This window comes from Aptenodytes forsteri, unplaced genomic scaffold (assembly GCF_000699145.1).
Source record: "Aptenodytes forsteri isolate BGI_AS27 unplaced genomic scaffold, ASM69914v1 Scaffold339, whole genome shotgun sequence".
Classification (NCBI taxonomy): Eukaryota; Metazoa; Chordata; class Aves; order Sphenisciformes; family Spheniscidae; genus Aptenodytes; species Aptenodytes forsteri.
In genome coordinates, this window is record NW_008795254.1 from 120635 (window position 1) to 133290 (window position 12656).

Below are 12656 nucleotides of genomic sequence, written 5' to 3' on the forward strand. Positions count from 1 at the left end.
TCTCCTCTCCCCTCTCCCCTCCCCTCTCAACTGTTTACACAGCCAACATTTTTTCCTTATTCATGTTGGCTTCGGTGAACTTACAATTACACCAATATGGTGGAAGCAGAACTTGGCCAGCCCCCAATATTTTTCACCATTAATTAAAATCTTCCTTAATTTGTCTTGTTTTCCTCTATGACAATTTGCCTTTGCCTCATGTAAATCATATGTGAACCATACGAGCTGAAGCAATTTCTTAATTACTTGATTCTTGATGAGGACTCGGTGTGCTTTGTACAATGCACTAATTTAAAAAAAAAGTAATCAGATAATTATAAAATGGAAGGGGGAAAATCTACGCAAAGCTCCAAATATAAAAGACATCTAATACTTTGATATGATTGAGCTAATTTCCCAAAATGGTAACTAGAAACATTATACCTTGGATGGTACACAGCAGTCATCAGAGGAACTAGTTCCTTTCCATGGATGCATGTTGCAAGTGTTGCAGTTGATATGCAAATATGTATTTTGAACTGAAAGAAAAGAGCTTCTTAGGAAACCAATAGTGCTTTCTACCTAACGGTAAATCATGATGGTCACAATGTGATATAAAGCTAAGGTACACTGAAATGTTCCTTTCCTAGCACCAGACCCACGTTTTGAAACCCCTGTTGTGAAATTAGACAAAGGGGGATGCCGCTCAGCTCTGGCTGCAGTACTGCTACGGAGTGAGCGTGAGGGGAGCAATGAGATAGGGCCCAGGAGGTTACACGCACCGCGAGGAAGACAGCGGTCCCAGTGCGGCATGCTGTTCTCTGATGTTGTTTTCTGCTGCCGCTACTCCTGTGGAGCACCGGGTCTGTCATACTAAGCAACCAAAGAAACAGGCCCAAATATCAGGGACAAGCAGCAAGCATGCCGCTTCAGCAGGAGCTTCAGCGCACGGGAAGAGGCTGGGTCCATCTCTGGACCAGGGATGTCCACAGGAGGGTCCTTAGGCGAAGGCTTTATTTGACGTAATATGGATGCATTTCCCACAAGGTCATCTCTGTCAGTGTGCAGAGGAGGGGGCAGCAGGATTTGGGAGCAAGGGAAGCCTCCATCGCACATGACCAAGCATGCCTCAAACAGCAAGGCCTGCTTATCTACCATAGATACCAGAGTGTTCCCGTTATCTTTAAATAACCCACTGCCTCTTTCACTTTCATAGCAGGGACTAATGTTAGTGAATCACATATGAAAATCCCAGCCTTTCCTTAATATCACCTTGACTTGCTGTACCTCATTGCAAGCCAGCTTCCTCAAAACTCAGAGCTGCTCAGCTCTAAAGCTTTGACCTGGGCCTCTTTCTGTGTGATTCCCCTGTCATATTCAGGAGAGCTGGAGAAGAAATAACTGATTTTAATCACCTTATTTCATGAATAATCAGACAGTTGATTTTTATAATAGTGCCATTGCATTATTTAATTTGACAATGGCCCAGCTGTAAATGTCTGCATTTCTCTTTTTGGATCCCTGACATCTGCCCGAAGAGAGTCTAAAACCTTCTCCTGGATTTTGCTTTTGTCGTGCTTTTCCGAAAAGGCAAACGCATTGTGATTCCAGGATTCTATGACAGTTTCATCTTGAAGGCAAGGAAATAAGTAGAAACCAAATTGCTGACAAAACCCAAGTCTGAGGATTGCTGTGTCACTACCCTCGGTAAAACAGAGGCTGTGTCCCTTCCCCAGCTCCATAGAGCTAATCCCATCGTGGATTGGAAGCCACACAACAAAAATGCCGTGCTTCAAGTTCTACTGGCCTGGACACCTGCCCAGCTTGTCCGTAAGACAGGTTGGCCCAATGCAGGCCGCCAACAAAAGGTCGTACTAACAGGATGGGGCTGATTAAGAAGCAAAAAACAGTCCTGCAGAAAGTCTGGTATTTCTTGTTTCTTTGAAGAAGGAGGGCCGAGTATGACTTCAGCATGAATTATTTTAATTGGTGGTTTTACAGACTTATGCATAGGCATGAAGAAAGCTTCAGCTATTGGAATAGTCTCTTATTTCTGAAGTCTTCTGACTTTTTAAAGACTTAGTGGGAAAGAACATATGAAATTGATATCTTCCAGGAACCACCATTCATTACCATTGTATCTGCATGAATGAATGACAAAAAAAGTTTTACAAAAGCAGATGAAAGGCTGGCGAATCATTTCCTATGTCATATAGAAACCTGCACATCCATCAGGCAGGATTATCCAGAGGAGGGGCTGGGTTCGCAGGCAGCAGCAGTTAGGAGACTTACGAGCAGGTTCGGCTGCTCTCGGAACAGAGCTGAGATGGGCACTGCACCCTAGACCCCCTTTCCCCTCCATATTTCATAGAATGATCTGGGCAGCTTCCAATACTGTAAAATCCAACGTAATTATTTCAAACAGTAACTATATGCAAACAGAGACAGAAATACTTTCCCATCACGATTTCCTTAGTCAAGTTATATAGAAGTTCTGCAAAGCACATAGCACAAAAAGGCAGAAAATGGGCATAAGCCTGCAGTGATGAGCTGAGAGCAGAGACTCTGAGAGCTCTTCCCATTCTGACCAGAACAGGGTGGTTTAAAACTCATAATACTGTTAAGAGTTAGCACATAGATAAAGGATTCACTCTCACTGCATGCTTTCTGTATCATCTATTACTTTCACTTATCTGATTCCAAGGAAATCATAATCCATTTGGTAAGATGTATTTTTTTACTTTGTTCTTCCTTTTACAGAATCTTTATAGACTTAAAATACCCTCCTTCCTATTTTCCTAAGAAGCTAAGCTGCTGCTACTTTCAGGGACCATAGCAATATTAGTACTTGTGGTTTGCTTTTTTTTCTGCATGAGTTTTGGGCAATCTGTTTTCACTGCATGGAGCCACCAGATGATCCCTCCTGAGTCCACTACAATTCTCACCCTTCCAAATCTCTCCCACCCTATTGAAAGACATGAGGTCCCAGCAATGCGTACGCACCACGGCATGTCCTTTAGGCCATGAACTTCAGCTGAACTGGGTGCCCTCCAAAGCCCTCTTAAGAGTTGGTCTGGGCAAAAAATCCACAGATGCCCTCAAGACTAAACACGTCCGTTCTGGCTTTGCCAGTCTGTATTACCAGGAGTCACGTCTCCTCTTCAGATGCACCACTGCCTCTCCACGGAAATCAAAGGCATTGCCTCCAAACAGAGAAAAACAGCCTCCATACAACCAGGCAATGTACAAAAATTGCAGAGAACTAGCAATGCTGTCAGCTTAGGTGCTTGGATGCTCAGTTCTCTGAAAGGAAACAGCTCTTAGTGCCTGGAATTTCTGAGTGGTTTTAAGCAAAAAGCAGGAAAACAGGTGACACTGAGAAACCGTATGTGTGACTAGATGCTGTGCTTGAAAGAGCTAAAGACTTGCTTAGTAAGGAAGGGGCTGAAGATACATATGCCCCCTAAAGCGGTGCTCCCTACAGAGTGATGTAATTTCAGGACGTTGTCCAGGCTTTTCTTCACAAGTCCTGCCTTCCGGAGGGAAAGGAGGGTAATCCCTAGAGAGCAGTAGGAGAGCACTCGTCCAGCTCGTCCTAGGACAGCTATATGTGCCGAAGGAGAGGAGGAGAGAGCCCGTGCTGTGCTGAGAAACACAGGCGAGTGTTCATGTTGTGAGCAAGCTCTCTGGGGCGGGAGTTCTCATTCTCCTTTCTCCTTCTCCTCCCTTTTGGTCCACAACATGGTGCACAGTGAGCCAACCCTCAGTGTTTTTCTACAATGCATATAGACTTATTTCTAGACACCTTCTCAAAAAGCTAAGAGAAGAGCTAACAAATGCTGTGGGGAAAACACCATGACAGGCATTTAAAGTAGTTTTTAAAATAACAGAAATTTACATATTTAAATTGTTTATAAATCTATAAATTATACACTATGTTATATTGTACATCTATTGTATGACAGCTGATGCTTTTGGAAGATGCTTGGAGAGAACTGTTTGTTCTAGGAATAGCACAATGGGCCATTCCAGTTGATGCTAACACTCTACTGGCTGTATCTGGTAAGAATTGCACAATTTAATGACTTTGTTACAAAAATTACCATAAAAATACATTACTGAAAAAAGAACAACATGTAAAGAATAACAAATTCCTACTGAACAATAGAGCATACCTGTCATTTATAAATCTATATTTAAATGCAAATAATGTTGTTTTGTTGTATTCATGACTGCTTGCATTGTCATTTAAATGCAAATTACTGTGTTTGTTATCATCCAAGAGAAGATTTTATATTAACTTTCATACAATATAGTCAGTTTACATGGAACCAGATAGACAAGTGTGACAATAGAGTGGATATTGATACAGAGGATTTTGTCAGAAATCAATATAAAATAAAGCAAATGCCTTTAATATTATTTATTTCATCTGTTTCTGTTTTAGGCATGAATGGTGACAATACAGATTCTCAGAAGCTGAATAAAATTATTTCAGAAATACAGGCTTTACAGGAGTGTGTGGCTAGATTTAGACAACTTCGGCTAGATGCTACCGAATTTGCCTGTCTCAAATGCATTGTCACTTTCAAAGCTGGTAAGGAGAAAGAATCTCTTGCTCGTCTGGTCTGATAACTATGAGGTTGCTACTTTAAAGCAAAAATGATGTTTTAAACCAGACATAGCCTTATACCATCCAACAGGTTTCCCAGTATTGAATTCCAATAGTCAGTATTGCATTTTGAAAGGCTGACAGTGGAGTGCTGGGGAACTAATGGGAACGTTTAATTTCCATTGATAGCACTAGCTGAACTGTTTTGACCCACCCAAGAGTCAAGCTGAACTAGTAACTGATCTGCTTTCCAGTGCCTACACACAGCGGTTCCGAACTGAGGAGTTTCCGAAATGCTGCCGCCATAGCAGCCCTTCAAGATGAAGCCCAGCTCACTCTGAACAGCTACATTCATACCAGGTGATCAGGGTCTTCTCTCAATACTTCTTGCAGGTATAGGGGTAAAATCACGCTCCCGCTGTAGCGAAGGTGACATTTCCACTGACTGAAATGGGGACTGGGCTGTTACAGCAAGTATACCTTGGCTGTCAGCCTGCTGGGATGTGGCATTTCCTGATGAAATGAGGAACATGGGATTTATTCAGACAAATTGAAAAGTGGTAAAAGGAGAGATCTTCCCCTGGGAAGTGATACCTGCTGTGGAACACTTTGGACTTCAGAAAGCTACATTTTCCTCTACATTTTATTCAATTAAATACTGCTAATAGTGCTGCTCAAAACAACATCACATCTCACAGCAGTATGAGCGCTTTTGACCCATGATCTCCAATACGCTTCCCCATGTCATTTCCCCCGTTTTGCAGACATGGAAATCGGGACACAAGGAAGTTAAATGGCTCTTCCAAGACACTACCCTGAGTCTGTTCTCAGGTTGAAATGAAAAATCCAGAAATTGTGAATCCCATTTTGGTGCCGCAGCAGAGTGATGAGAATCATTGTTTGGGAAGAAAATATCCCCCTCTGCCTCATTCAGGATAAGTCCCATGGGATACAGAAATGTTAAAACCTGCTGTAAAAGCTGTAGCTGTCATCCCACAAAGTGTACAGGGGTAAGCCCAGGATTGCATGAAATGTACTATGCAAAATACAGCCCCACACTCTAGAACAGCTGGCTGTGAACAGATCCGTAGCCTCCTGCTATGGACCACTTCAGAGTGGTGGGACAGGGGAAGAGCCAGAAGAGCGCACCTAACATCTTCTGCAACAGCTGCTCTGGCTGGTTCAGGACTTCTGGGGAGAGCTGCGACAGGTCTTGTAAACTCCACGTCTCAGTCCTTTAGCTGCAGTGGGGGTCCACGCGACTAGCACAGTGGGAGATGGAGCAGTGGAAGAGGAACTTTTATACCATTTTTTCCTTCTGAGACTTTGATCTGCTCTCATAATAGCTCTGTCTAGCAGAAGTCAACTCGGTGTCAGAGATTAGATGGCAGCAGCCTCTGAAGCACTTCTATTCAGCCTAAAGGGAATGGCCTGCCCTGGGGATGGGAGCAAAATTGCAAATACCATCCAGTTACGGCTAGTTCAGAGCAAAAGGAATAACTGCTGCATAGCAACCTCTTCCTGTTCTTACGGAAGGCCTTTCCCATGACGATTGCTCCCTGGAGACTCTGAGTGAGCCAGGCCCTGTTGGAGAGAGAAGCCAGGGAGCAATGGTTTTACATGGCCACAGTTTCCACCCCAGGCATGGCGACTTTCCCGTTGTATTTCTGCATTGCTGGAAATATTTAGCTACTGGGCTAAACAGTATCTGTTGTAAAAGATATCCTTTTGCAAGGAAAAAAGTGCAGTCCACTGACAGGACTGTCACATCGACTCCAATGGGATAGGGCTTTCAGCTTGCGTTTCCTCCTCAGGCTCGAATTTACCTTCCTGCCAGTGTTACAGCAGTATCAGCCCTTTGATCTCAGTGGAGTCACTCTCAACAGGACGCAAGGGAGGGCAGACTGGAGAAGCAGAATGTTTCCCCAAACAACCTACTCCTTCTTTTAGGGAGACCACTGTAAGCAGAGACTTGAGAATCAGTGGTGTAAAGTCAGCGTAGGCACAGCTAGAATACATATCCTATGTTGTGTTGGCTTCAAAAGCTTGGAGAAAGGATGGAAAATATCCTATTACACAAATACGTTACCTGGGGATAAAACACAGCTTCTTTCACCAAAAAAAACTTTCTAAATGTTGATTGGTATTCAATGTATAAGGCAACCAGAAGGGGGCAAAATGATTACCATGACAATCCAGCCAGGTTTAAATTGAACTTTAAATGACAGGGTATTTATTATAGGTCAAGCTCTTCCCTGAACCGCATCAAGAACATAGTTGTTGTCTGAGGGACAAGTCAAAGCAGATCCTGTCTCTGTATTGCCACTGCTCTGAGGGAATAAACAAAGGAGCTAATCAAAACTCAGAGACATTGGTCTATATTCTGCTAACCTCCATTATGAGAGTTTTCCTTGGGGTCAACCTTCTTGCTCACGTGAGTACAGCACACAGGGTTTTAGCACAGGTAGCACCCATCTGTACAACTTGCTGAGTATTGGTCTTTTCTGTAAAGTAAAAGATTTTCTTTGGAAAAATATCTAAAAACTTCAACAGGTTTTTCTCTCTCTGTCTCCCAGGTATCCCACACAACCCTGTCGTTTTGGAAAACTCTTATTGCTTTTACCAGCTTTACGATCCATTAGTCCATCTACAATAGAAGAAGTGTTTTTCAAAAAGACCATTGGGAATGTACCAATTACAAGACTGCTTTCAGATATGTACAAATCCAGTGACATATAAATTACCTTAAAAAAACCAATCAGGATGGACAGTTTGAGAAGAACTTTTATCTATGGAGAATAAGCCTCAACTAACAAAATCTACAGGAAGCATAAGCCTGGGAATGTTTAGCCTTTAAACCCATTGACAAAAAATACCCCAGTAGATATGATTCTGCTGCTCTGAACAGAGTGATTTAGATCATGGAGAGAATGCTTTGTTCTACAGAAAAAGTGAAAGTGGTTGGAATTTGGCTGCTATTCCTGTTACTACAGGATGGAGGCAATTCAGATGCCAGTCATAGTTAACAAAGACTCCACTATTCTTTCATTTAACTGGCAGATCTGAGACAAAATGTGAAAGAAGGTACTTTGGTTTGTTCAGTATTTGGAACCGGGTGACCAAACTTGGCTTCTGTTGTAACGTGGGATGCGGTGGCCTTCAGAACTGTTTTAAAAGTAGCCTATGTTGGGAAAATGTTTTTAATGTGATAGGCAACATTTAAGACCAGGTTACCAAAACATTGCTTCTGCTATAATACGTCATGAAGTGGCCTTCAGAACTGATTAAAAAGTAGCTTATGACGGCAGCTCCATTCTTCCTGCAAAATGAACTGGTGATCTTTGGTGCGGATGTCACCACAATTTGTTCGGTTAACATCTCAAAGACAGAAGAGCTTTATACACTTCCTCCCCGACCTTCCCTCCTTCTTCTTCCACACACACAGACAGACATTCACATACACACCTGAAAAGACACAAGTCAAGAAAGGAAGACTAAAACAGCAAAACCAAATACAATGGAGATGACCGCTTCAGTGACCTGCTGGCTGTCCCGTTGGCACAGTGCTGAAACCAAAGGCAACGGCGGCCAAACTCTTTGTCAATGAGATGTGCAGAGAAGTGAAATGACTATAAAAAAAATCAATGGAAGGAACTTTATTTCAAAGAAATAAAGGTTGTTGACTGATACAATGCTAACAATTTCCAAAAGTCTCCAATGCCTTTTTAGAAAACTCCAGGTTCTAATTTTGAAGCCTTGTTTGCCTACACCCTCTCACACACAAAAATGTTATAAGCTGCTTATTTGATGTATGAAAAATGTAGAAAAAACATTTAAAGATAGCTGCTGTACTTTTCAAAATTTGATTTGTTATTAGGAACTAGCACTGAGAAAAATCAGCACTTGGACTATCATAGAATGAGTAAAACTTTTCCTGTACAAAGTGGATTAACTGATTTGTGAAGTTAAAAAGTTGTACTCATTGTATTTACAAAGAATAAAAATATATTGAATTTAAATTACTTTCCACTGTTCTTTTAATGCTTGTCCTTCTATTTCTGGATCAGTTTCTTCCACTGTACCCTACTTACCAGGGAACAGAAATATTCTCTACTAAAATGGATTGCCTTGGATGCTGTGGAGTCTCCATCATCAGAGGTTTTAAAAAACAGGTTAGACAAACATTTAAGGAATAGCTTAGGTGATCCTGCCTTGGGGCAAAGGGACTTTGAAGTCCTGCATAGAGCTGTTTTCTATAATTCAAATATGCACCTGCTGCAAGGTTTCCTTCTCAAGGAGCTGACACAGAGCTTTTTCTAGGACACAATACTAAACGGATCAGAGGTCTAACCTAGTATAAGTCTTCTGTTTCACATTATTACAATTTTAAATATTGGTGAATTGTGCAGCTAACAAAGGGTGATGAGTACAAAAACACTGCTTCAATTAAAAAGATTCTGAGGTTTTATTAAGGTGTCCAATTGTGTAATCACACCAAAGAAAAGAGGTCAGCAACTCCCAGTGCACAGGAACAAGTTGGCAATAGGAGAAGGCAAATACAACTTATCGTTCATATGGCAATGAGTGACCAAAGAGCCATGCGCGCTAAAATGACAGGAGGAAATGTACAGTGTATATCAATGGCTCATCGGTTTTCAGTGTCAAGGAGTACAGATCACAAGTGAAATCCTAGCTCCATTGACTCCAAGCACAAAAATCGCACGCATTTCAGAGGTCAAAGTTTTCACCCCATCTCTCTTCCATCTGTGCAGTTTGCTAGGTCTCACATTCTGCCCTTTCCAAGACAGCCAGACCATAAAGTAGACAAGACCATTCTTTTGATGAGTCGGGTGAGACAAGGCATGGACTACAGGACTTTGAAACATCTTCTATACAAACTAGCATGGAGCACTTGAGAATGCATTTACCACAGGGCATAATAGCACATTCTTAGAAAGAAACCAACACTTTATGAAGTGTTCTTACTGCACCTGTAATAACCTTCAACCATTTTCTGCTCTCTATGCTAAAAAGAACTGGACAGGGCAGAAAATTAATTGTGGCTTTCCACTCTGTGACAATTCAGTTTATGAGCTAAAGAAGTTGAACCCGCTGCTGTGCAGAACCCATGACAGAACACTCGTTTCACTAAGATTCATGCTGCTATCCTGGAGCAGCAATAAACATGAACTGCATGCATGCCGCAAGGCAACCGCACTCTGCAGTGTGCTGTAGTCCCAGTCCCTAGATCACCCGGGCTAGAGGATGCAGCAGAGTGTACCGGCTTTCTCCCAGCTGCAAAGCAGGCAGGGCAATGGGTGCACACCCATATCTCATCCTCTTACCTGCAGGACCTAGCCCAGCTGCAGAGCAGACTCACGAGCTGGGAACAATGCCCAGATCCCTGTGGTTTAGTCACAGCTAATCTCAGACCACGTCTTCCTCCCAGTACTGCAGGCTCCACAGAAGCAGAACCAGTTACACTACACTAGAATTAGGGTCTCTAGTTAGCCTTGAAGGACTGAAGGTCAGGTGAAATCCCAGAGTCCAGTGCAGATGTCCTGTCAATCTCAGAGGTTAACACTTTAAAGTCCTCACTTTGGAAATAGGAATACTTTGACATCAAGCATGCAGCTTTTCCCTCTTCAGCTTAATTCTTTTTTTTCCACAGCAGATGACACAGATTGTGTCATCATCTTTTAGGGATAAGATAGGGCGTTTACTCTGATTTCTGAAAGAAGCTTCTCTCAGAAAAGAACATTTGAGAAGAAAAAGAACACCTTACTACATATCTAAACCTAAATAATAGAACTTCATATACATTTAGCCCTTCTTTCCCCATTTCCAAGAGTAACTCAACTTTTACGTGTGATTCAACAAGCACAGGGAATTTTAGATTTGATTTTACATTTTCAAAAACTTCTTGAAAAGCTAGACTGTGTTGAAAAGCTAGACAGCTCTGGGCTGCAAGTGGGCTCTGTCAGTTTTGGTCCCTGGTTTCATGAATAGGACTGCTGGAAAATTCAGCACAGTCTTTGTTAAGTATGAGGGGGAAAGAGCAATTATTTGAGCACCTAACTATTCAGTGTAGCTAGTCACTAGTACTACATATAATCCAGTCAGCCACCACTGTTTTGTCAGTTCAATCTTTTACAACCAGATTTCCAAAAATGAGGTTAATGGTCTTAGTTAAAGGAAACTAAACAACTTTGCCGGTAAGTTCGTAGGATGTTCTCAACAGTGATACAGAGTATTTTAAGAAGAAAAAAGCAGCAGAGCCAAGTCTAAGTCAACATGTACTGTTACCAAATAGCATAAAACACTGGATCAGATTGCTGCTAGAGTGTTCTTGAATCTGTTTTCAAGAGCATCTGGATAGGTAACTCCTATGTCACATTTGGAAGCACTAAGGAAGCTTCTCCAGCCATAGAAGCATCTAGTGAGAAAGACGACTTCAGCAGTGTTGATGCCTGAACTGCAGTTGACAAGCAACCACCTGCATTTCACCAGTGGTCATACAAGCACAATGCTACAGCTTCCCCTTCCTTTAATGTTCAGGGAAGTGGTCTGTGATCACATCTTATAGCAGGCTTGTATGACTTCACACCCCTAATTGTAGTTGTAGAGCAGAGCTACTTTAACCTAGGACTGAAGTTATAATATATTATAGGTTATGCCAACATTCCTTCCTCTGTAGGATGGTATAATTTTCACTTGCTAGTTAAAGCTAGATTGATGCTTCTCATGCCAAGTAGAAAGGTACTCTTTTCCCAAACATATTGAAGCCACAGATCTGTTGACTACCTGCCTACCATGAATGGGGTTCTAGCTTTGGCTCCACAACACAGGAATAGCCTTCAATACCTTTATACGTTCTTTAACACTTGAGCAGCGAGTGCCAACATCTAAGGGTATTCAGTGCTGGCTGTTAGTAACACAAGACTACACTGCAGAAGAGCATCACAGCAAGGCTGAAACACCAGTTCACTTAGTATAGTCAAGTCCCTGCTTCTCAGAAAGCATGAGATACCCCACACTCAAGGTCAAGAGTGACAAAACATTTGAAGTGCATTTTCACTTTTATTTCAAAACTTTAGTATATAAATTTGATTTTTTCCTCTTACAGAATATAAAGATAATTCCCTCATTACTTCAGTATAAAGTGTTTTACAAGCTTGAAGACAATTGCATAAGTGTTTCTCGCACAGGGTATCAGAAATAAAGCAGTCTTTCTACAGAAGTTCAGACAGATGACTACCTCAGAAACAGCATAGCAGTTTAGTCAAATACAAGTGAACACGTGACACTACAACTGTGCAAGTTCAAGTAAGGCCAAGTCAGTAAACATTATTAAGTCATTGCAAATAAGAGTGGAAAGGTTTGTGAGACATTGCAAGGGGTGGATAGTCTCATAGTATAATATTCTTAAATCAAGGATTCAGAGGGATTTAGCTAGAAGACAAGTGAGTTCTTTAATGCTATAAAGCATATGAAAAGACCAAGCAGTGTACTGATGTTAGTGGAGACTTCGTGCCTGTTTATCCTCAGCATGCTAAGACAAACTACAACCTCTTAAAACCAAGCATAAGAACCACTAATGTTTGAGAAGATGGTTTCAGAACTCAAGTATGTCTTATTTTGGATGGTGTGTAGTTTTTGTCTATTACTTCATCTTGTAAGAACATGTGAAGACAGCGCTCGTTCTGTGCCAGTGGGTGGCCTGCAACCCTGGAGAGGAAAAAACAAGCGTTAGTGCTAACAAATCAAGTCTACTTGCAGCTAGCCAGCAGAGCAAGGTTTTATACCAATAACCTATGGTTCTGCACTTAGGCATAGATCCCACTTCCAGTTCACTGTTGGTGACTAGAATGATGCCGGGCAGCAAGATTTGTCATTCTTCCCCAGATGAAGTTAGTCCATAGGAACCCTGAGCTACTTCTGATCATTTGGAAGCATGGTTGTTGCAGTTTAACCCGGCAGGCAGCTAAACACCACACAGCCGTTCGTTCACTTCCCCCCCTGCAGTGGGATGGGGGAGAGAATCAGAAAAAAGGCAAAACTCATG

At 41.9% G+C, this 12656-nt stretch overlaps 2 protein-coding genes across 2 annotated transcripts in view; one reads left to right on the plus strand and one right to left on the minus strand.

Moving 5' to 3' along the window:
* The window catches only part of NR2E1 (nuclear receptor subfamily 2 group E member 1), a 19191-nt gene extending 11861 nt beyond the window's left edge, over window positions 1-7330 (plus strand). Inside the window, 4 exon segments of the mRNA XM_019472023.1 lie at window positions 3945-4041; window positions 4427-4576; window positions 4846-4951; window positions 7168-7330. Of these exon segments, the coding sequence (XP_019327568.1) occupies window positions 3945-4041; window positions 4427-4576; window positions 4846-4951; window positions 7168-7330 (516 nt within the window).
* Window positions 7331-11394: 4064 nt separating this feature from the next.
* The window catches only part of SNX3 (sorting nexin 3), a 34837-nt gene continuing 33575 nt past the window's right edge, over window positions 11395-12656 (minus strand). The window contains exon 4 of the mRNA XM_009279140.2: window positions 11395-12319. Coding sequence (XP_009277415.1) covers window positions 12214-12319 — 106 coding nt within the window. The 3' untranslated portion in view covers window positions 11395-12213. The remainder of the gene's footprint in view (window positions 12320-12656) is intronic.